The sequence below is a fragment of the Podarcis filfolensis genome (assembly GCF_964270895.1).
Source record: "Podarcis filfolensis genome assembly, chromosome: 1".
Taxonomy (NCBI): Eukaryota; Metazoa; Chordata; class Lepidosauria; order Squamata; family Lacertidae; genus Podarcis; species Podarcis filfolensis.
In genome coordinates this window covers 66,821,713-66,847,240 of record NC_139604.1, presented here as the reverse complement: position 1 = coordinate 66,847,240, position 25,528 = coordinate 66,821,713, and the positions used below count along the sequence as shown (strand labels likewise).

Below are 25,528 nucleotides of genomic sequence, written 5' to 3'. Positions count from 1 at the left end.
TGCATCTGTAAGTATGTATTTATAAACATACAGTGGTGCCTCGGTTTAAGAACAGTCCTGTTTACGGACGATTCGGTTTACGAACTCCGCAAAACCAGAAGTAGTGTCCCAGTTTGCAAACTTTACCTCAGTCTAAGAATGGAATCGGAACGGATTAAGTTCATAAACTGAGGTACTACTTTATAAATATATATATGTATGTATTTATAAACATATATAGGTAAAGGTACCCCTGCCCGTACGGGCCAGTCTTGACAGACTCTAGGGTTGTGCGCTCATCTCACTCTATAGGCCGGGAGCCAGCGCTGTCCACAGACACTTCCGGGTCACGTGGCCAGCGAGCCAGCGCAGCACACGGAACGCCGTTTACCTTCCCGCTGGTAAGCAGTCCCTATTTATCTACTTGCACCCGGGGGTGCTTTCGAACTGCTAGGTTGGCAGGCGCTGGGACCGAACGACGGGAGCGCACCCCGCCGCGGGGATTCGAACCGCCGACCATGCGATCGGCAAGTCCTAGGTTTTACCCACAGCGCCACCCGCATCCCCTATAAACATATATAAATATATATGTGTGTGTGTGCTCATGGTCACCCAGTGAGCTTCATGACAGAGTGCAGATTTGAACCCTGGTCTCCCAGGTCCTGGACCGATGCTAGTTACCACGATGTACAACAATTTGTTTGTTTAAGTATCTTGAACTTGAAATGCCAGCCTTTTGCTGTCTAAATAGAAGACATAGTTCGTGTTTGTAGCCTGTATTTATTGCTTGCTAATAACTTAAAGTGCAATACTAACCCTTTATCTTGCCACTGGAGGGACTGAGGATAAGGTAAAGGTAACTCTCCACCAGAACTCCACCAGCGGGGATGGCTCTGCAGAACCCTCAGAACCTTTCCATTGCCACTGTTCTCTTCCCAAAAGGGCCCTGACAGGATATTACAGCACAGGGCATGTGGCTTTGGTGCTGGTGGGTTCAAAGCCTTGCCGTTCCCCTGTAGCTGATACAAGTGGAGTGAGGTGGTGGGGGTGGGAATAAAAGAAAATACCTCCATCTTCTGCCCTGGCTGGTGCAAGCAGCAGGATGTGGGACAATGTGGCTGCTCTTCTGCTTCCCTCTGCCCTCCTGCTCTGTAGCTGGGGCTTATATTTGCTCTGCCCCCCACCCCTAAAATTCCAAAAGATGAGTGGTGTTGCTCTGTTGTCAATAAAAAGGAATTGTGGCATTGTACAAGCTAACTGGATCATTGTGAAATTAACTGAACCTTTCTAAAAGGAGTCCTAGATGTAACACTGCAACAGTATTTTACATTTTAAATAGTGTGTGGATTATGGCTTACGTAAAGCAGCATGTGCTATCCAATATTCACAGTTTTCCTTTGAATTAATCCCATACTTTTAATCCCATACTAAACTTTTCTCTCTCCATGCTGAAACAAATTAGTTTCCCACAAGCCAGAAATGTACAAAAGTGCAGCAGCGGAGGAAGCCGCTCAGGCGCCTGGGGCGGCGTATCCAGGGGCGGGGCACACTGCAGGGCTTCCAAAGTTTGCCTGCCTCCTCCAACTCAGCCACCGTACAGCTGGTGGGGAGGCAGTGGGTGGACTGTTTGGGCATTGCAGAGCCTGCGTGTGCCCAAGCCACTGCTTCTCTCCCAGGAGAGATGCGTGGTTCTGGCGCGCTGCAGGCCCTGTGGTGAGTGTCGCCCGACATTTTGTCACCCCCCTCAGCGGTGACACCCGGGGTGGACTGCACCCATCACACACCCCTTCCTCCGCCCCTGCAGAAATGTTCTCAGTTAATGTTTATATCTTTTACAATCAGCAAGGTGAAAACAGAATGCTGCTTTCTCCAATGACTCAGCATCATGCTAATGCTCTTTAGAAGTATGGCACTAACCCAAAGATTGAAAATTATTTATTTATTTACCGCATTTTTATCCCACTCTTTTGAAAAAATGTTCCTAGAGTGGCTGAAAAATGTCAGTGATAAGACAGTCTCTCCTCAGATTCATAATCTAAAAGACATAACACAAAAGGAAAAGAGTTTGTCAGGGAGGAAGAAAAAAGCAAATTGAAACACTAATTCTTACTTACAGAATTCTTTTAATGACCAGCTGGAATGGAAATATTCAAGGACAGAAGCCAAATGTTGTTGGTCTTTTAGTAGAGCAGATGGAGAGGCCTTGCAGTCTTATCTCTGTAGCCTGATGGAATGGCTACTGTAGATGACAGTTGAGGGAAGAGCCTGATGGAGCTTGTCTTGCAAGCCTCCAATAAGCATTTCGTTGGCCACTGTGAGAACAGTATGGTGGACTAGATAGGGATTTGGTCTGAACCAACAGGACTCTTCTGTTTGAATTATTTGCCCATTCCACAGAATAGCTAATAGATTGGGTTTTTCTCACTCCCATTAGGGCTCATTTGAGCTAGAGGAAAAAGTGGGTACGGTGCATCCTGGGATATCCCTACTTCAATCTTGGATTGCATCCTTACTGTAGCAGCCGTTGCTATAAAGGCCCATATGCACTACTGCTGTCTGAAAGAATGGTGGTCTGAAAATTGCCTATGTCATTTTGGTTTGTAGAGCTATCCTGTACAAAAAGCTATTCTTTTTCAACCCAAGGTCCGCATTCCCTCAGGGGGAGCCTTTCACAGCCCACATGCAAGCGATATGTAGGGGACAAGAGGCAAAAATAGGTGAATAAATGAATGTAACTCTTTCCTCCATACCGTAGAATGTATTGTAGCATTGCAACCGTTATAGGTTTATACACTGTCCCACCCATACAATTACTTAATCCTCTATCCAGGGAAGCAAAAGACATTATTACAGTCAAGAACACCTTTCAGTCAAGCAGAAGCACTCAGGGAAAGCATGGAGCAGGAGTAGGGTGGCCTGGGGCAAAAAAGGCTAATGCTAAAAAAAATTATTCAGTTAGGCAGAAGTGGGACATTCTCAGTTTAAGAGTGGCTAATGCAAAAAAGGCCAATTCTAGGCTATTCAAGGCTGCATAGTATAGTGTCCAGATCAAGGGAAGTAATAGTACCACGCTTATTCTGCCTTGGAAAGACCACACCTGAAATACTGTGTCCAATTCTGGGCACCACAGTTTAGGAAGGATGTTGAAAAACTGGAACGTGTGCAGAAGAGGGCAACCAAGATGATCAAGGGTCTGGAAACCAAGTATTATGAGGAGCCGTTGAAGGAGCTGGGTATGTTTAGCTTGGAAAAGAGGAGACTGAGAGGAGATATGATAGCCATTTACAAATTTCTCAAGGGCTGTCACATGGAAGAGAGAATATATTCTCCAAGTGTATCAGGACATGCACATATGTGAAAAGCAGGTAGCAGGTTTATGCTTACTCTGATCAGTAAATTTTACAATCCTGTGAAACTGGATAGTGCTACAACTGAAATTGCTACTCTTCAGTGTCATATTGTGTATTTTTCAAGCCCCTGCTGCCTTACAACTCAGTTAGCACTCATAGATGTTTAACAAGTCTTACCTCTTGTAGATAGTGAGGTATGTATGTATGTATGTATGTATGGGCTTGATTTTTTAAAAAACTTGCTTGCTCTCCAGTACCTATGTTAGTCAGTTTTGATTTGCAAAACAGAAAGAACACACTTTTGTGAATGCTTGACTTTCTGGTTACCTGGAGTCATTTCTTGCAGGCAAACTGTTTATTAATGACTTCAAATGGCATCAGCTGGGTATCACATATATATTTGATTTTTATGCTTATTTTCACTAAAATGTGACTCATTTTGTTATTTATTAAACTTAGATGTGCATGCAAGAGGTACTAGGTAAAAACTGAAAAGAGGAGGTTAGGGGTATGAGCCATTACAATGTGAGGGAAAGACCCCTCTTCTAGCAATAGCAATTATTTCCTTTAGAGGAAGTTTTATTTATAATTTAGAGCAAATTTGTAGTCATTGGTTTGTGTTAACTTTAAAATTATTTAATTTTCTTTGTCTCCCAGTAGATATTTCTTTTCCATATTTTCACACTTGTTCTTGTGGTTAGAGATGTCTTTTCAAATATATGCATAGTTTTGTTTAGTTATGTTTTGAAGAAAGGTTTTAATTTGATGTAATGAAAAAATAAATAGGAACATCAAAATACTGGTATGAAAGAATCTATGAGAACTTTTAAAATGATAGTCAGGGGTTAAATTCTGCATTTCAGTGTCTTTTGAGTAAAACAGGATGTAGTGACTTTACTGTCAGACTGCTGGTGTGAGTGCAAACAGATGAGGAAATGCTAGGGCTGGCACTCCAGTATGGGCTGTTGTTTAGGAAACTGTTTGCGTCATTCCTCCCAGCAATTAGCTTACAGTGCTTTTATTTTTGATAGTGTAGTAAGCTGAACTTGACTGTAACAAAGAAAAGGCTGGTGGTACTGTTGCAGTTCTGAAGATATAGCTTTTGTGGGAAATGGTAATAAAATAAATATTAAAAACATAATAGAATTTTATATCCATTGATAATGAAAACTAAGTTATTATTTTATTAACGAAAAGGTTTTTTCTGATCCGTTTTTAGATAAATTATTAAGACTTTTTGTTGAAACCATAAAAAAATTAAAAAGCAGTTTAAAATACTATATTGAAAATACATATTGTTACTAGTTCTAATTTGCATATAGTTTGATACATTTTTCATGTTGAAATAAATCATACATTGCTGTGGTATGAAAATGGGAAAGTCCATATTTGCATTTTTAAAATGCAAATTCATAGTCTGATGGTGCAATTACATATATCTTTATGCAAAATTAATGTCCCACTGTGTAGCGAGGTGCTTATTGCCTAGTAAATGTGTCTAGGATTGCAGTCTTGACATAAATATCTACTTATTTGAACTTATAAGGTTGCATGTAGCTTAAGTTTGAATTTGTCTGAACCACCCAGCTGTACTGTAGCACGTGGGCAAATGTTACAACTGAAAAACTAATCGGTTTTGCGTAGGTACAGAAGTAGTAAGTATAGAAACAGGACTTCTTTTTCTACCAGCACATCCTATGTTCAGAATGATGGAAGAAACTAAAGATGGCCTATCTAGGAAGCACTCTGCTTATATTAATAATGGAACTGATGGATCCAGATTCAAGGTCCCTGCTATAAAATAGAATTTTGCCATAAGATGAGTCTGCTAGATCAGGCCAGTAGCCTATCTAGTCTAGCAGCCTGTTCTCACAGTGACCAACCAGAAACCTGTAAGGAAACGCAAGCTGGACCTGTGCACAAGAACACACTGCTCTTTGGTTTCCAGCATCTGGTATTTAGAAGCATTACTGTGCTGATTGTGGAGACAGAGCATAGCTATCATGGCTAGTTGCCATTGATACCCTTTTCCTCCAGTCCTCTTTTAAAGCCATCCCAGTTGGTGACATCAATACCTCCTGTGGAAGCAAGTTTCATACTTTAACTGTGTGCTGTGTGAAGAAGTAGCCATAAGCCTCCACTATCTGTGGTGCACTTGTGCTACTTTGATGTATGTTTCCCAAGCTACTTAAGTTTCTTACCTTGCTGAATCAGTGTTGGGACAGGAGAGTTTCAACAGCTGGTTCTCTCTGGTGTGTTCTACTGAAGCTGGCTTGGCTAATGGCTACTGGGCTGATGTAGTAGTTACTTCACTCTACAGAACCAGTCTTTGTTGGAGGAAAAGTGTATATATGCGGAAGTTGTTCAGACCCATCACTATAACAAGTATTGCTGGTTTTTCAATAAATGGTAAATGAGGAGCTAAAAAAAAAGGCTGGTTTTTGTTTTTTGATTTTTAAAAAAAGACTTAGAAAATGGAGACCTAGTTCTTTGTATTATTAATATTAGAAAAGTTGCTGTGAAACATTTAAACACAGTTTAACTACTTAGGAAAAAGCTTTTAAAGTATTCATGTTTTTGTATTTTTTTAATAAAACTTACTCTTCTTTCATTTGTACAAATAGAAATTTTGCATTGAAAGTTTCTAAGAAACTGCTGGTGTCAGCTGGAGGTGCACCAGAAAGCTTGGGTGATTATCTGTGGAGACTGACTAGATCTGCTCCTGCAACTTGTCATGCTGAGTAGTGACACTTTCTACTTTTTTGGGGGGGGGATAATATTTGAGTATGTTTCTCTCTCAGTCTCTCATTGTTAAATGAAATAGAATTTTGGAAACAAACATTTTTTGCTAGTTCAACTTTATTTATTGATTTAAATTAAGCATTATTAAATCTCAAGAGCGCACAGTAAATACACCAAATAACTAAGTGCATGCACATTGTAAATACCTATAATATACAAAAGCTTGTATAGTCAAAACCCATAGGGTTCAATGACGGGTAGGATTGCCAAAGTCATTTCCCCCAAAACCCTGCCCCCTTTCCACCCCCGATTGATTGATTGATTGCCATGTGTGTAAAGCTGAATGCACACAAGTTAAATGTGCACGGTTGCGGGCTTACTGTACTATAAACTGACAAAGAGGAATTTGAGATACACTTTGAGTGGGCAATCAGAGACTTCCAGATCTCATCCTCCCCCTTCAAAGACATTGACCAAAAATGTGTCTTGATCCGCTGTGGAAAAGCATTGAAAGATGTGCCAGATGCTCCTCGAAAGGGAGAACCTTCCACAACTTGGAGCCACTGCAGAGAAAGCCTTCTCCCGCGTTACTGCTCTTTGATCTTTACATGGTGCTGCTGCTTTTTTGTGATGAAACCATGTTCTGTCTTTATAATGATACTGAAAAGGCCACTTCCTTTACTACAGAAACACTTCTGCAGTTGTATGGAATTTTTAAACATGCTTGTCACATTAAAAAAAAAAAGAATCTTAGACAAATACCAAAACTGTTATGAGTGAAACCAGGAAAGAAATATCATACATTATAACTTGACATCTGAAAAAACTTGCTGTCTTTCAAACATTGTCTTTCCTTGCTTTCAGTTGCATTTTCAGTAGGCTTAGTGAGCTAATTCCGATAGGTTTTAATCATTATGAAGCCACATCATTCAGTAAATGGCTAGCTACTACAGATCTGGTTTCAGTTCACCTCTTGTTCCAGATAGCCTTTTGAAATGCGAAACTTCATTCTTTACATGGTCCTGTGATTTGTCTAGAGCTGATTAATGTCACCTGATCAAGCAAATGAGTCCGGTAAATGCTTAGACTCTGTGTTTTTTTTAGTAGAGCTGTTAGGGTTATGTAAATAAATTCAGAAATCTAATTAATCTGGAAAGAGACAAAAGTATTACAAGTTTCACATTTGGCTATTGTATGACATTAGGAAAGAATGTAGTCCTTTTAAAAAAACTTATCCATTAAAAATCTTTGTAACATGAGCATTTCAGACAAAGCTTCTGTCTCAATAGATTTCTTCATCATGGAGTCATGGGACTGTATCCTAAGGATTCTAATTGTGAGCCAACCAGCATTTGACCATCATCGGCTCTCTGTTGTTAAAACATGGTCTTCATTTATTAAATTGTAGCTCATCTCTGATGTCATTGTAAAAGATTTCTGCAGTAGCTTTACTTTTTTTCAACACATGACATTTCATGTTTGTTTGTTTTAAAAAATATACCAGCAGTTATAATATTTTAAATGAAATACACGCTTCCTTACATTGCAATTCTGCACATATATACTCAGAAATTAGCACCTTTAAATTCAGTGGGACTTACTTCCAGGTATAGAATTGCAACCTGAGAGGTTCATAGAATAGCAGCCTTAAATTGACTGCTGTTTGTCATTCTATATTTTTCTGCGTTTCCCAGCTCTCTTTTCCTTTTTTCTGCCACCCTCCTACTTTCTCATGCTCTCCTATTTCTGTACCATTCCATAAATTCCCTTCTCATCACCACCAATATTGTTATTCCACATTTTTATTGGAACCAGTTATGAAATTTACAGAAGGGTCTGGTTGAAATTAAATCTTTTTCCACCCAGATTTTTTTTACATTATTGCAAAGCAACTTCTCAGGAGGTTGGGAAAGGAAGAATTCATTTGTGCTTTATAATGTGTGTGAATCAATCTGTCCGCTGACAGTTATGTTTTCATCTGTGGGTATTTGTAATTTTACATTCAGTACCTTTTCCTTCAGTGTATGGGTCAGAGAATCAGAGAATTGTCCACTTTAAATATGAAAATAGTTTTCACTCTTGGTGAGATAGTGACAGAAAATTACTGTGGTTTTAAGATTGTTATTGAGAGGGCAAGCAATGGGAGAAATGCCTTCAGCACACAGCTGTGGAGACTGCTTGAAATTTTCAATTCCAGGGGAAATTAACATGTTTGATTTTTTTCTGTATTGGTGGACTACTAGTCAATGCCACTTGGAGTAAGTGATGCAGGCTTTGACACATGGAGTAAGTGATGCAGGCTCCCAAGTGTTGTGGTTTTAACATTCAGTGCCCTATCATTCATAGATAATTTATCGGTAGCCATTACCTGCAGTAGCTAAATGGAACCTCCAGGTTCAGAAAAATACTGCCTCTAAATATCAATTGCTGGGTGTAGAGGGAAGGGCTACTGTTTTGTGTCTTGCTTGTAGGCTTTCTGGCCCTGTTAGAAACAAGATGCTGAACTTGATAGACCTGTGGTCTGATTCAGCAGGGTTCTTGTGATGTCCCATAAAGCAAAGTGTTTAGATGAACAGCTGGAGGAGACTTTTGAGAGTCCCGTGGACTGCAAGATGATCAAACCTATCCATTCTTAAGGAAATCAGCCCTGAATGCTCACTGGAAGAACAGATCCTGAAGCTGAGGCTCCAATACTTTGGCCACCTCATGAGAAGAGAAGACTCCCTGGAGAAAAGACCCTGATGTTGGGAAAGACTGAGGGCACAAGGAGAAGGGGACAACAGAGGATGGTTGGACAGTGTTCTCAAAGCTACCAGCATGAGTTTGACCAAGCTGCGGGAGGCAGTGGAAGACAGGAGTGCCTGGCGTGCTCTGGTCCATAGGGTCACGAAGAGTTGGACACGACTAAATGACTAAACAACAACAAAAAATGTGTAGAAAATATATATGTTTAGGTTAATAGGTATACAAGGTATTGTATCTATGCATGACTTTGTCAAATGCATAATGCGTAAACATTGTCAAATCCAGGGCATTTTTTCTGGTAGACCTCTCCCGAATGCAGTACAGGCATCTCTGCCAAGCCACCTCTTCTTCCCTATTCTGAGGCTTACTTTAAAAAAAAGTGGGGGAAGGAAGGAACAGCATCCTGTACACTTAGGATACTATTGTTAACCAGCAAGGTGGACCTTGTGGTGGGTGCCCCAGGGAGGAGCTTTTCTAAATTGGGGGTGAAGTTCCTAAAGTAGTGTGTGCGATTGATTGATTGATTGATTGATTGAGAGAGGTATGCATGTGTGATTTGTGTAAGAAAAGGAGAGGTGTGTTTGTGGTATGTGTGTAATGGAGGGAGGGTGATATCTATATGTTGTGTCTGTGAATGTTAGAGAAAAGGAAGTATGTATGCTTTCTAAGTTTCTAATTTTATTTAATTATTTAATCAATTTTCTTGAGACTCCCTTTCAGCTGTTATTTTTATAAGTGTTATTTCTAGAAGAACAGTCTTTTTATCTGTCTCCAGTTCATTTTTGTATACAGAGTCTCTTCAGATAGTGTCATAATATCCAGATCCTGTCTGGAGCCCCAGACCTAAAATGTTTGCATAATTTGGGTATTGCTGGGAGATTTATTAATGCTTCTTTGGATATACCATTGTATATGAGCCAGACTGGCTTCTTTCCCAGACTGCACCATTGGCATCTCTTTTGCTTAGACGACCTGCTTCTGTTAAAAATTTAAAAAATCTGTAAACATAAACATTGCTACTGTTTCAGCAATGCTTTTTAAAAAGAATTTTGAATCTGCATTTCATTAATGGTAGTGACAGAATCACTTAACATACACTTAGTTACATTTAGAACCCTTTCAGGAGCTATAATCAGTCTGTATGCTTTCCTGCTTCTGAGCACTAGGAGGCAGCCGTTTCTGTTAGAAATTCCAAAATCCTTACTGAAGCAGTATCTTCTTTATTAGGCCAACCAAAATGTTACAAAATGGAATGTAAGCTTTTGAGTTCCCAGAACTCTTTATCAAGCTAGACGGTAAAATGTGCAGAGGGAAGGAAGCCATCCATCCTTGCCTACAACTGGTAGATGGAATGTGGGAGGAGTTAGCAGATGTTCAAGTGACCCTCTTTCACCTGTTTAGCAAGTTTCTGATTGCAAACAAGCCTCCAGAGAAGGAGAAAAACACAAAGGCTGAGCCTTCATTTCTGCAAATATAAAGGTTTTCCTTACAGTCCCCCCTCCCCAATTTCCCTGTCTACACAATGCATGAAGGTATTTACTGTTTCTAAAATCCATCATAGACACATTTGAGCTTATTTCCTCTATCTCAGGGTAACTTTATCTGAAAACAATGCTACTTCTTTGCTATTGATTCCCATCCTTTTGTTTCTAGAACAAATGGAAGTAGTGTTCCAGTTCATAAAATACCAGTTTACCAGCCAGTCTTACTTACTTACAATAGGTCAGACAATTAAAATAATTTTTGCCAGTTTCTGGAATTGCCCAACATATAGTTTGTCTTTGCAGAAATGGCGGGACAACTGTCAGACCCAACACTGTACCTTTTTCCTTTGCAACTATGCATGGCATAAAAGCTAGAGAAGGAAATATTTCATAGTAGCTTAAAAGCTTTGTGTCTTTAAAAGGTAGAAATTCTTCATAAAATATGGGTAACAATAAAACAATCTTCTTGTTGCCTCTCTTCTTCTCAAAAGAATATTGAAAAAGATTTCAAGTTGCTATGGTGTTAGTATCTTTGTTTAGTTAATTTTGTGCTAAGTTGCTATGGAAATATTTATTTACTGAGTTAGTGCCTAACCAGTGTCAAACAGATGCTGCTAGCAAGTACAAATCATGTTTTAACCAATAAAATACCCAAACTATTCCTAGTCTTGAAGATGGAAAAAATAATGTAGCAAAATACTTTTATTTGTGTTTTTCATAGCACATACTTTTTACATTAAAATGCTAGCTTATTTGATCTGCTAATAACAATCAGGTTATTATTAGGGTTCCACATTGTTAATGTTACAAACTCATTCTTATCTTGCAGGTGTTGCCTTATTTGTGAAAAAGTGTATATGATCCATCTGTTATTTTACTAGATACATTCACCATAACTTCATGTCTCTGGTTTTAGTACCTATTTTCAAACATACTTACCGTATTTTTCGCCCTATAGGACGCACTTTTTCCCCTCCAAAAATGAAGGGAAAATGTGTGTGCGTCCTATGGGGCGAATGCAGGCTTTCACTGAAGCCTGGAGAGCGAGAGGGGTCGGTGCAACTCCCGCGGGCTCCGAAGCCTTGCGGATAGCTGCCTGCAGCCCGAAGCCCGGGGAGCGCGGCACTGTGCACGGCTTAGGGCAGCTATCCGCAAGCCTGTGGCGCCCGGCGGGAGTTGCCCTAAGCCCGGGGTGCACAGCGGGCTACAGCGCCGCGCTCCCCAGGCTTCGGATAGCAGCAAGCTCTGGGAGCGATGTTGAGGTTCAGCACAACATCACCTTCGCTCCCGGACCCCCAGCCCCGAGGCTAAAAACGCTCGCTGTCATGGCTTCTTTGCTCTTTGGGGCTCGGGGGGGGGGGGGAAATATATATTTTTTCTTTATTCCCCCCCCCCAAAAAAAAATAAGTGCGCCCTATGGGCCGGTGCGCCCTATAGGGCGAAAAATACGGTAAGTCAGCTATACCACATTTTAGATGACATTTTTACTCTAATTTAGAATGTGATTTATCTCAGTGGAGCAAATGCTGATCAAATCTTTAGTTGAGTATTTCAGATGTGAACCATTTCCAAATATTTAGTTGTATGTAGACAGCAGCCTTGAGGAATTATAGTTATTGGGTAACACATCTAAACTACATGTCACCTTTGAGTAGGGATGAACTGAGCAGCCTAATTCTGTCGCACTTCATTCTTGTAAATACTCAAGGGTTCCTTAATTGTATTGTATGCATTTTGATTGTACTGTTAACATAAAATATGCTTTCAGTGCATTAATCCAAAAATAGGAATTTTATGCGTATATTTTATGTAAAATAAAAATTTATGTGTGCACCAAAACTGTTAAAATCTAGAAAAGTGTTTCATCCAACTGGGAGTTGCATTCCAATCTTCAAGAAAGTTTGGGAGCATCTGATTGGGTTGTACTTTTTGTGAAAAGTGGAAAAAGCAAATTCTTCCCCCATCCCTCATTTTGAGTAACTATACATAGAACAGTTTTAAAGTTTTTGCCTCTCTTCCCTGTCACATGCCTCCTCATACATAACTACTCGTATATACTAATTTTTTTTTAAAAAGACCCTCTGTAACATTCAGAATACATATCCTACACCAGTGAAATTCAGAAGAGAATACAAATTAAATTAGGAACAAATGACTACTAATTGGTGTGCTAAGAGGTCAGGGAGAACAAAATAGGGAAATAGTTGGTGGTACACGTGTGGCGCTGTGGTCTAAACCACTGAGGCTTGCCAATCAAAGGGTCGGCAGTTCGAATCCCCGCGACCGGGTGAGCTCCCGTTGCTCGGTTCCAGCTCCTGCCAACCTAGCAGTTCGAAAGCACACCAAAAAGTGCAAGTAGATTAATAGGTACCGCTCCAGCGGGAAGGTAAACAGCGTTTTTGTGCACTGCTCTGGTGTTGGTGTTCTGTTGCACCATCAGCAGCTTAGCCATGCTAGCCACATGACCCAGAAAAACTGTCTGCGGAGCAGACAAACTCTGGTTCCCTCGGCCTGTAAAGCAAGATGAGCGCCGCAACCCCAGAGTCGTTCACGGCTGGACATAACCGTCAGGGGTCTCTTTACCTTTACCTTGGCTGCTAGAGAGAGGCATTCCAGGACCTAAGAGTGAGAAATTCATCTACCTCTTGGGCAGAGCTCCAGAGATACCACCACACCTGAGAGCTCTGCTCTCTGCCCAGCTCAGCCTCCTTTGCAGTAGCACTTAAGAAGTAGGCATTTAGACTTATTTTTAGGTTTAAAGAAGTTTATAATGTAATTGTCATTGTCCCTTTTATCTCCCAGACCATTTTATTTTCTTAAATTGTGACCCTGTTGAGTTCTGTCAGTGCAAGCCCTGTGCAAGTGTTTGCATTTGTGCAAACAGGGTGTGCCTCCCAGTGTCCCCTCTCCCCCAAAAAATTGTCTGTGGGAGAGTCCCCATTATTTGTGGTTGCTGCTAGCCTTCCCCTTTCCCCAAGTAATCTAGCACACATGGAAGATCTTACAGAGGGCTGAGGTCTCATCTCTGACATTTCACTGATCTAGAGTGCTACAACTTCACACTTGTACCAAGTGCCTTTGATAATGAAGTTCACTGATGTCAGAGAGATGTCCTCAGATGGGTTGTAGCATCCTCCAGCAATGGAAGGCAAAATCACTGGTCAACATTCAGTTAAAGTGGCTCTCCATAACACACTTCCTTTCCACCCTTTCTCCTTAGGGAAAAAGGTTCCAAAGTCAGCTTGATGGCTTAAAGCCTATATTTCATTAATCTATGCATGTTTGCATTTTACTCCGCCTATTAGTATTTCAGCTCACTCAGGTCAGCAGCAGCCTCGGCATCTTTTCTTTAAATGTTCTTCTGCAAGACTTTTGCAGGTCTGCCACATGAAGTGGATTGGATCTTAATGCCTCTGGTATGGATTCCAACAAACAGTAATGGTGACAAGGGACCTTGCTTTTATTTATTTATTTAATTTATTAGAATGATACACCACCCTTCATCAAAATATCTCAGGGCTTTGTTCCCGTGTAATCTTCATTGGCATGGAGTCCATATTATTAATTTGTATGAAGGAAGTAGAAGGAGCAAAAATTTTGCTGAATGGCATGCAACATTGCTGGACCTATTTGTATCTTGCTTAGTATCTATAACAAAAAAAAATTAAAAAATGCTTTCCATACAGTCAAAGGCAGTCTCTTGGACTTGCCGATCAGAAGGTTGAAGGTTCAAATCCGCACAATGGGGTGAGCTCCTGTTGCTCTGGCCCAGCTCCTGCCTACCTAGCAGTTCAAAAGCACACCAGTGCAAGTAAATGAATAGGTACCGCTGTGGTGGGAAGGTAAATGGCGTTTCCATGCGCTCTGGTTTCCGTCACGGTGTTCCATTGGGCCAAAAGTGGTTTAGTCATGCTGGCCACATGACCCGGAAAGCTGTCTGTGGACAAACACCGGCTCCCTTGGCCTGAAAGCTAGATGAGCACCGCAACCCCATAGTCACCTTTGACTGGACTTTAGGGGGTTCCTTTACTAATCTTACAATAGTGAATGATACTCAGTACTGTGCATTGAATCTGCAATTTGCCTCTGCTGCTCTGCATTAAAAAATGCTTCTCTTAAGATTTTAGATTTGAGTGCCACCTTGTGGAATGTTGTAAAATGTTAAAAGAATATTTCTGAACACATCCTTGAGCCTTACTAATTGAAACTCATCCAACATAACAGGACTAGACAGTGCTCTGGGCACCTCTCAAGATTCATCTGCTGTAACAGTGGAGTCAGGGTCCCAGTGGATGCAAGCAATTTGATCCTCAAAAAGCTTTGCAAACAAGTCACAGGGAGCTACCATCTGTTCTGTCATCTCCTTCAGGCCAGACTATAAAAGGTTCCACAATACCTGGAAAGGCTCTGTTGGACAGCTCAAATGAGAATGCATTGGAGGCAGCAAAGTATGCCTTATTTGCTGCCTTCACTGCCACTAGGTAGGCATGATGATGAGCCCTCACCAGTGTTCAGTTACATTCAACTAGAGTTTTCCTTCATTTGGATTTGAGTCGTCTCTTAACTTGTCTAGGCTAAATCATAGTGGAATGACTTGTATCTTAAAGTGAGATATATTCTCTTCACCTGACTAGTGATTATTAGCACTAAATATTTTTTTTAAATCCAAGTGTACTAATGTTGACATTTTTGTCAACAATTTATACTGTAATTTTTAATATAGTTTGGAATTTTAAGTAATTAAGTATTATATGAAATCAAATAATCCATGCAGCAGAAGTTTGAAAGGAGCTGTGTAGGTCGATTTAGGTAGTTTTCCTTTATCCGGTTTGAGGAAGACATTCTGGATTGTTTCCTTCAGTATGGGCAAATAGATGAGGGAACTTTATGAGCACAGTGCTTGGATTCTCTTCCCAGGGCTGCAGGATGCAGGGGATTTCCCTCCCTCATGCAGCAGCTTCTTGGAAGTGTCCTAAGGTGATTGCCTCTTGCTAAATTGGGGCCTGTATCTTTTGATGGGTTAGAAGTATCTTAATTATAGCTACAATTTGTATTCTAATACTTGAAAGCTTGGTTTGGCACATTAAATAGGGAAACTCACAAGAAGAGGAATAATAATACTGCTATAGTACATAATTAAGTTTCAATAACTGCTAAGCAGATTTAAGTGCATTACGTACAGTTCCTTTTTCACTTGGTATGCTTATTGGAATGTAACTACAGCAACTGAATGCTATACTGTTAATCTAGTCATTTTGAAATAAATAATAGATAGATAGTAACAAGTGTTCTATTTGCAAAATATTTATTGTTTGTTTATAACTTCCTGTTTCGTTGTCTTACAGATGATCCTTTGGGACTGGGACTTAAAGCAGTGGTATAAACCTCATTATCAGGTCAGTATATCTAAATATAACCAGTATATGATATTGCACAATCAAGTCTTTGGGTAGCATACCTCTCCCCTCCCCTCTCTCCCCCCTCATGTGTTCCAATTAATTAATAACTTCCTGGATTGAGCAAGCCATAATTTACTGCTCCATCCAAACCAAGAAACTGGTTTGGTGATTCTCTAAACAGTGATTTTACACTGACTTTCAAAAGTTTCACATTGGTTCTTAGGTGTAGCTGGAGCCTCTAAACTGAACTGCTATAGTTCCTGCACTTTCTCTGGCAAGGCTGCTTGAACTGCATCTCTGAATTTGCTCTGCATTCTCATTTTATCTGTTCTCACCTCTGCTATTTCATGTAGAAGCATTTTGTGATTTATTTATGTCAACTCTTCCAGGCACTCATCCTCATAAAACTCTCTTATCTCTTTCTTCTGTTATTATTCTTCTAAGTACATTGACCATTACAGTCTCTCTCTCTTCCAGAATGTGCAGACATTTCTGACAATCCAGAAAATGTGTTGGTCCTTCCCTTTTTCACCTAGGCCTAGCATCCAGCCTCAAAGATCTAAGTGGTTAGAGACTGGAAGCTGGCAGTTGCACTTGGCATCCATTAGCTATCTCTCCTAGAGGTTACCAGAACATAGACAACAGAAGCAAGGCTGTTCCAGTCCAGATAAGCGTTTAGCTAGGTGTGCAGCTGATGGAAGGTACTCCATGCCACTGAGGCCACTCAAGCCTCAAGAGAGAATAATGGATACAGAAGTACCCCTAAGCTTTGTGCTTGCTCCTTCAGAGGGTGTGTAAACCCATCCAGAGCAGACATTAATCTGGGATGGGAGAAGTTATAATCTCCCCTAGGATTACCAAATGCAAAAGAGAACAGGGTTCCTACATCTCTAATTGCTGAGCAGGATTTCAGCAGGTGCAGCTTTTCATGAAAGCAGCATAGATTTGCATTCAAATAAAAAGAGCAGGAGAGTTCTTTTGTCATATACTTGCCCAAGCAATAAGCAGGTAAGCTATATTTTAAGGAGGTGCATAAGATCCATGCCAAAAAAACCAGTAGTTTTGACTCAGAAATCAAAGTCTCTCTTCTAACTTGGCAGTAGAGTAGAGCTTCTGCAAATTGTACTAAAGGCCCCTGACACAGGACTTGGCTGTATGCTGTAGGAAACTTGGCTATGAAATAGATGTGATGGCATAAACTGATTTAGAAATGGTTATTCGTATATGATATATAGCCAGATAAGTCTGGGCTTCCCAGGGCAGGTCTGGGTTTGTCCTAGCCTATTTACATTCAGTGTCTGGTGTGAGATGGTAATGCTCTCTTGCCTCTCACAACATTTGACGCAGGTGGGCTTTTCATCTGTCCAATAGAGATATTACATTTAACTCACAAGGAATTAATGTACTAGGAATAAAATATGTTAAGTTATAGAAGTTATTACACTCCTCTCACCCAGGACCACATCTCTGATCCAATAAATTGTCTCCAACCCCGTGTGTGTGTGTGTGTGTGTGTGTTGAGAGATCCATGCACATATCTGGTGTGTCGTTTTACTTTCCCCCTGCTTCGAACACAAAGATGGGAGTGAATATTTATAGACTATAGGCCCAGAATAAGGTAAACTTACTTGTTAATTAGTCCCTAATTCCAGGGTTTGGCTGCAACCTTTGATCCTGATCAGAGACCTGAAGAACAGTTGAATTAAGAACTGTCATCCCACACTCATAAGGCAGGGCATTAAGGTGATGTACGTAGGCCAGCTGTTTCACCATAATAATTATGTAGTGTTTAAAATGTTTAAAGAGGCAGAACTAGTACTGTACTAAGATTTAAAAGAAAAATCAGTCTGTATCTTTTGTTTCCCCCCGAAGCAAACGTCAAGGCAATCATTAGTTTGTAGTTTCAGGATCATGTAGGGATGCACATAGGCAGGCCTACAATGGGCATAATCGTACATTAGAAAAAGGGAATATTGAGTGCTATCTGCATCTTCTCCATTCAGGAGAACATAATGAACAACAAAAGGAATATAGAGAGTTGGAGGGCCTTAGACCAGGCTAGCAAATAACCATTCATCTGGGAGCCTGGGGTGAATGAAAATTCCCTCTGGGCAACCAGCCAGACAACTCATTTTTGTGAACACTTGCCTTCTTAGAAGGGAGAGAGAGGATCCCAATATACATCCTTCAGAGTAGAACTTTACCTAAAATAATTTCACCCCCCCCCCCCAGATTAGGGCATGGGGCTGATTCTTCCTCCCTCCCTGGAATAGAAGGAAGGACAACCCAGAACAAATGTTGAAATTCCCTCTTCATGCTCTTCTTGCAACTATCTGTCTCAAGAGACAGTGGAGTGCGCCTCTGGGGGTGAAGTAAAACCTCTGAGTTAGCAGGACCAAAGTGACCTCCCTTGGGCACAAGCCTGGGCAGTGTGTATGGAGGTCCTGGGCTGCTCAGACGAAAAGGCCTTGTTGATGTGGTCCAAAGGAAAGGAAAGCAAGACATTTAGAAATAGAAGGTACAAAGTTTATTGAAGAATGGAGTAAATTTGTGACATATATTGAAAGTAATTGTAGAAATTTAAAAACTACAGTAGGCTTAACATAAATCTTGTGACGTGTACACAGGAGCCACAGGTGAGAGCTGAGTGCAGAGTGGGGACCAAAGGTGGACAAACTATCCCAGAAGGAATAATGTGTCCCCCACCAGAGGTACTACCTCTCCCCTAACACCTGATGCACCCCAATTCCCTCTTTTACACAAAAGAGGAGCCCTACCTCTTTTGGCTACCATAGTTATTTGTGGCTTTCCTCTCTTTATTCTGGAAAGGAGATGATCTCTGCTCTGCTGTCTTGAAGGCTGGCTGGATTTGAGTGTGTTTTTCTGACTTTATTCTAGACACCTGTGGTGTGGATTAGGTTGAAGAAGAGATGAGAAAGAATGCAAATCAAGCTAGCCGCTCTGTGTTTGCTATACTAGCTGTTTCCTTCCTGTATTCTGTCCCTCTAACCAACTCAGTCATAGCATTTAGAAAGGTTGAGCCTTCCCCTCCAGAAAGTGAAACCGCTATGTACTCTGCCTTCTGCATAGAGCCCGGCTTTAAAATGGCTCTTTTTGAAAGGCTACGCGGTGGGGCTGCCTCTCTTCTACCCCTTTCTTTTTCAGAAATAGGAAGGAAACACTTCTGTATTCTGCACTTCTGAAAGCTGTACTCTAGGCTTGATGGACTTTGTAGAGGCAGTTGTGCTTGGCTTGCCTGCTCTTGTTCTTTCTCTTTCACTCTCCCTCTGTAATGCAGTTTTGCTATTTTGCACCAGAGAGACACTATGGAAGCATCAGGCTTGGGCTCTTTTTTCCTCCTAGACATAAAGACTCAGTTTGAAAAGGCGAAAGAGAGACTCCAAGTAGAACTGCACAGACAGTTCAGTGCTAGAGGTAGTACCCCCTTGTCACAGACTGGTTGGACTCAGAGGAATGGTGGGAAGAACCAGTTGGGGAGCCCCCAAGGAAAGAAGGCTCAGAGTCTGGTATTATTTCAACAAAGAGCAGCAGGAGATTTGTTAACTCTTTTAAGTAATAAGTCTGCATGTATTGCATGGAAACTGTAGGTTATTCACCCTTTCTTCAATCTATGTGTGGAGAAAGGAATAAATGGTACAATTTGAAATTATTTTTCTGCTAAATTGTAAATAAATGACCTTACATCAAATGGTCTGTATTAATTAATTTAATATTACAGAATACTTAGATGAGCATTATTTAATGTGCATCTTACTGAAATCCACATCTCAATTTCTTTTAATATTTTGATTGACCTTACAATAACAAAAGCCTTTTGTTGTTGATAGCTAACAGCATGATTCTCTGTTTTAGAATGCTTGCAGTGGAACCGGAGTTGATTTTTCTGTACTAAATGAGACTCGCAACATGATGACTGACCTTCTGAATGATCCAGTCCTTCCTCCACATGTGATTTCTTCCCTCCGAAACATCAACAGCTTGATAAGCGCTTTTGCAGGCTCATGCAGGCCAAAGGCTAACATGTTTACCCCCTTTCCGGGCTTTTATCCCTGCCCAGAAATGGAAGACTCATCTGAAAGAGGGGACCGTAAACTGCATAAGGTCAATATATATATATCAGAATACCTCTAAGTGCAATTTCCCCCATATGGTAATTTTCCTATTCTTCTAGTGTGAATTATAGTTAATTCTATCCAAACTGACAAATTTCTATTCCTTTTAGATGCTAGGTTACAAAAAAATTAATTTATTGAGACACTGAACAATATTATGTATTCTTCCAGCTCAGCCAAGCAGTGTCAGAGGCTTCACTACCAAAAGTTCATTATGCTATAGAATTATTATTATTATTGTGAACCGTTCCTTTAGGAAACATAGGTAGCAATACAAATGGTACAAAAGATCTAGACACTTATCAAGGATTCAGCTGTTATTTTTCTATATAGCTGTTTAAAGTTAAATCAGTTCAGCCAGTTATAATATAGCTTAATACACTTAATTTAAACTGAGCAATACTTATATTTAGTAAAAGTGTATATTACCACAGAAGTGTGGAAGAGAGCTATTTTATCAGAAAAATGTAAACTTTATCAACTTGTTCAACAGGGGCTAAACAGCCGAAATAGCTTACCAACACCACAGTTAAGGCGGAGTTCAGGAACTTTGGTCTCACTGCCCATGGAACCATCTTCTAGGTGGGAACGCAATAATGGCAAAAGATTGCATCATGAGTATAATTCTTCAAGGTAAATATTTTATCACTATAGAATTCACAGTATTATGAGGTATTTCTTAAGTGCTGAAATTAAAAGTTGAGTTGGGATCGGAAGAAGGACAGACAAGATATTTTGAATTGAATTAATCTTCCGTAAGTGCTGCAATCAAATGTTTAAAACTAATAAAGTATGCTTGTATAGCTTTGTTCATCCAGGATATTTGAAGTATGGCACTTGGATATGCAGTTAATATTTGATGACAACCACTAATTCTGAACTTAAGATTCTAAAGGAAATTACGATGAAAGATAAATTGTAACATTCTGTATAGTCACCATTTATGAGATAGTGAAAGAAGATCCACCCATCCATCTCTCTCTTGGGCTGAAACATAGGAAAGTAATATAACAGGAGTGGCTGACAATAACACACTGCTCTATGTTTATTAATCATCACAGATTTATTGGTTTTCTGCTTGTTTGGTATTGTAGTTAGTAACTAGATCAGTTTTTACACTTTTTTCAAATATTACAGCAGATAATAATTTGTTCCTAACCTTGAGAACCAAATATACTGTATAGGAGAAGTTCTTTTCTTCATTGATCATTCTGTATTATTTTTATGGTTTTTTGTTTTGTTTTGTTTTTTGCACTTACAAATTTTGTTCTACACCACCCTGGTATTTTATATGAGGGATGGTCTATAAATATTTTTATAAATAAAAAAATTAAGGGAAGGAAATTGCTGTTTGAGGTTTATGCAAAATGTATTTAAAAATTGCTTTCTCCACCCAGAAAATAAAATAGCAGGCTCTGAATGCTTCCGGGATTAGACATCATGGATATTAAATATTGTGCTGTGTATGTATCTTCAAGCTTTCAAACAGCAGATGGCATGCTTTAGCAACATAAGTGTCAGTTTATAGTCAGTTATCAAAGGTGAAAAGTACTGAGCATAGAAATTAAAAGTATATTTCCTTAATGCTATGTAGCATTACATTTGAATAAAGCACCAATAGCATTGATCAAGATCTTGCTAAATATGCAATGGAATGACCTATTCACAAGATTTTTCAACTGAAAGAACAATTTAGACTGTAGTTCTAAACCCTGGTTGGCGCTGGAGGGGCTTGATGGAGTGCCACATCCACAGCAGCACTGCTAGCATTGCCCAGGGAGGAAGGTGCAGGGTTGAAATGGGAGGGGGGAAATAGCCATTTACTGGATTAGGCCTGTTGCCATCATGTAGGTAGCAGGGCTGACTCAGGGTCCAGTAGATGCTGTGCCAGCCCTGTCCCCAAAGTGTTCCATCTTGGGGTTTCCACTGAGTACTCTCAATGACATTTCTGCTCCATCTAAACTCCTTCCAAAACAGTAGATCTGGTGTGTGGACTGTTCTGCCCATTTCTTTTCTGAAAGAGTGCTACTGCAGATTAAAATAATCTTTAGCAGGAGGAAGCTGATGCAAATACGTTAATGTCATATTTCACATTTTTCTGGGATGACCTGCTAAAAGTGGCATTAAGTTCTGGTGTTGCTCATGTTAAATCCTTTAGATAAAAGTTTATTCTAGTTGGAGCATTCTGTTACCAGAATATCACTCCTGGTAACTCTGGAGAGCTGGATGACAATGTTTTCAGTGTATCTGACATTTCAGGTTTATGTGATTGCCATCTTAGATACTTGGCAATCTTTCTGTTCAAAATTTTAAGTATGTTTTTAAAGAAGACTTATGCAGGTTAAGATCACTAATTTTTTGAAGGCTTCCTCCTAATTTTAAGTGCTCTTTATTATAGCTGTTGATTATGTACTTGCATCTAGAGATCCTTGTTCACAGGGTGCATTTAACTCTAATTTTGCTTTGATTGTTTACATTTTAATTAGAAGATTAAAATATGTGTACCTACCTTTTATTGAGTATAATAATACTTTTTTCTGTTTTGAATTAGCCAAGGATCTTATCCAAATGGGCCATTCAACATGAACCTGTTGACAATACCAAAACAAAGATCATCTTCAGTGACCCTGACTCACAATACAGGCTCCAGACGAGCTGGTAGGATAAAAGCATATTACTACTTTAGAATTATTTATATTTTGTGATAGATAATTTGTGAAAGTGTATCTGGAGCAATTTGATTTTTAAAAAATAACAGCACTATATATCTCATATAAGATTATTTCATTTTGTTAAGATTTTCATAAGCATGCTATCATTAAGCATCTACCTAGTTGCTTGTTCATATATGATATTGCATGTTTTACAAATGACTTGGAGACACCGGATATCATCATCTAAACTAATAGCAAACTCATAATATTATAAACCGCCTTGTGATCCTCAGATGAAGAGTGGTATAGAAATTTAATAAATAAATATCAATAGATAAAATTATCCAAGTGCCCATTCTTGTGTAGCCAAATGTCACTGTTCATGAACAAGAGGGAGGTATCAGCATGTTTGGTAAAACCCCAAGGTTTGCAGAAGTATGCAAAATACCGTGAATGGGAAAACAGCCCCTCCAACAGCAAAGTTAGGAATTAGCAGTCAACATGGAATGCTGATTGTGTTGGGAAGGTGAGAGGGCAAAACATTGGATGAGAGTGGGGAGTGGAATGTAGTACTAGAGAAAAGGGCATGGCCGATTGGCTGGAACTCTGAACAAGAAGACTTCACACTGCAACATTTTGTTGAAGGTCTCACTTGTATACTATCTGTCCTGCATATTACAAATAATGACAGTTATCCAGAAACCTATGTTACCAATTGCATACCAGGCTGGAGTAGGGTTGACCCACATTGTGTAGCAAGCAACTACAAATCAATAGAGCAGCCAAAGTTGAAATTCTGCTCACCGTTCTGGTTACCACACCTCAAAAATTATATTGTAGAGCTGGAAAAGGTGCAGAAAACTGCAATCAAAATTATCAAGGAACTTGAGCAATCCATCTAAGAAAGAAGGTTGCAGTGTTTGTGCATTTTTAGTTTAGCAAGAAGGGCTAGTAAGAGAAGACATGATAGAAGTGTATAAATTATGCCTGGTGTAAGTTTTCTCTCTTACTGTACTAGAACCAGGGGTTATTGAATGAATGTCGGAAGATGCAGTGCAGACTAAATACATGCTATTTTACACAGTGCACAATTCAGCTACAAACTTTTTTACCGCAAGATGTGATGGCCACCAGCTTGAGCAGCTTTAAAGGTGAATTACGGTAGTCTGATTCATGGAGGATAAGGCTTTGAATACCAGTTGCTGGTGATTAGAAGCAGGAAACGTGTCCTGCATTTGGGCTTCTCATAGACATCTGCTTGACCCCTATAAGAAGCGAAGCTAAGTTTTTTGGTTAAGCAATAGCCAACGGAGAGATTCTGCAGCATATTACTTCCAGTGTATGTGTGATAATGCTATCTGCAAGAGCTATGAGATAAGATACATTTTCATTTTTGTCTGTCATCTTTTATTTTCTAGAAAATTTAAGGCACTGTTCTTAAATATGCATAAGTTGCACTTTAAGATATATTTATGACTTCCAACATTTTATGCCTCTGTTTCCTTTAGGAACTTCTCCAAATCTAAGTCCTGTGGCCTCATCAAGTAATGGATTTCTGTCAAGTGTGTACCACCGGTCACCTGTAGAATTTCCTGATACTGCTGATTTCCTTTCTAAGTCAAGTGTTAATATGCATAAATCTGTGGGATGCACAGTTAGTTCTTCAGATTATCAGCAACAACTTAGAACATCTTCACATTATACATGTAGTAGGTAATGTTCTCTTTTTATTTAATCAGTGATTCATGTGTCATCAGCATAAAATTTCTTATCATATACTGTCTTGGATATTTCTTTGGTAGAAGACTGAGAGGGGCCATTATTTCCTAATTGCTTCTTAAGTACACTTTTATCTCAATACTTGAGTTGTGCTCTCACCACTCTCAATATTTTGCATTTTTGGGCTGTTTTTCCTCCTTCTTAAATAATCATTCCACCCTGGTGATCTATATATTAGCAGCCAGCTGTAAGAGGAAAGATTGCATGACTGCTGTTTATGAAACTTCCTGTTTTGTAGACATTTGTACCTACATTTGTGAATCTCTGTGGGACACTGACACTTGACAAAAAATATAGTAGAAAAGAGTCTTGGACCTCTAAGCCTTCTTCTTGGATACAGCTAAAATTGCATGATTGTGAACACTGTATAAAAGCTGCTTCAGTTATATTCTATCAGTGGTTTAATGGATGCACACAAGACTTAAGAAAAGTATTAAAAAATTGTTAATAGAAATTATGAATAACTTTTATTTTTCTTAAGTTGCGGACGACAGATATTCAAGTCTGTTGCAGCCTCATTATCTGAATCTGCTACAGAACATCAGAGTAAAAAATCAGGTGGGATTATGAATTACAACTATATAGTCTTTGTTTCATTTCCCCCCGCCCAATGAACTTGTAATAAGAGTAAATATTCCAGATCTGTTGAAATAGTGAACTTGACTTCAATCAGGTATGAAAATTGTGTGCAAATATTCTTATCTGTTTTGCCACAACTTTAGCTTTTTACTTAAAAAAATACAACTATACATGTCTGAAGTAAGACAACTATTTTATGTAGTTCTTCAAAGCATTTTTATCTTGCTCTTTAGCCAAAAGAAGTTCCCAGAGCAACTTTCAAATGTCATTATTTTCACATTTCTGGAATGACAAAGTAAATGATTATATTTTTCCTTTTGATTTATTCATGGTATTACAGAGTTTTTGTTATGTTGTCCCTCTCCCGTTTTCATTTGTCATATCCTTTCTTTTCTTTTTTATTTCACTTGTTTTCTTGTATCAGAAGCAAGGATGTTTGACATATAATGGTGTTTGCTATATATTGTTATGACATAATTAATAATAATTATATAAAAAAAGGAATGGCAATCCAAGTGCTTGTAGCATGCTTACAATCTAAAAGCATGAAACTAAAGGGAATGGCATTGGGAAGGATGAAGAGAAAAGCAAACTTAGCTATAGAATATTTGTAATGAAAAGCTGGAATGGAAGTATTCCAAGGAGTGCAGGAGCCTAAAGTTGCCAGTCTTTCAGCAGAGCACA

The 25,528-nt window shown here is 39.4% G+C and overlaps 2 protein-coding genes across 2 annotated transcripts in view; one reads left to right on the top strand and one right to left on the bottom strand.

Moving 5' to 3' along the window:
• The window catches only part of PSMA1 (proteasome 20S subunit alpha 1), a 355,542-nt gene that overhangs the window by 28,562 nt on the left and 301,452 nt on the right, over positions 1–25,528 (bottom strand). The gene's annotated exons all lie outside the window — the stretch shown is intronic.
• The window catches only part of PDE3B (phosphodiesterase 3B), a gene marked incomplete at its 5' end in the record, with an annotated part of 48,340 nt that overhangs the window by 8,450 nt on the left and 14,362 nt on the right, over positions 1–25,528 (top strand). Inside the window, 6 exons of the mRNA XM_083589446.1 lie at positions 15,646–15,696; positions 19,573–19,821; positions 20,326–20,465; positions 22,384–22,490; positions 23,995–24,199; positions 24,747–24,823. Coding sequence (XP_083445572.1) covers positions 15,646–15,696; positions 19,573–19,821; positions 20,326–20,465; positions 22,384–22,490; positions 23,995–24,199; positions 24,747–24,823 — 829 coding nt within the window. The remainder of the gene's footprint in view (positions 1–15,645; positions 15,697–19,572; positions 19,822–20,325; positions 20,466–22,383; positions 22,491–23,994; positions 24,200–24,746; positions 24,824–25,528) is intronic.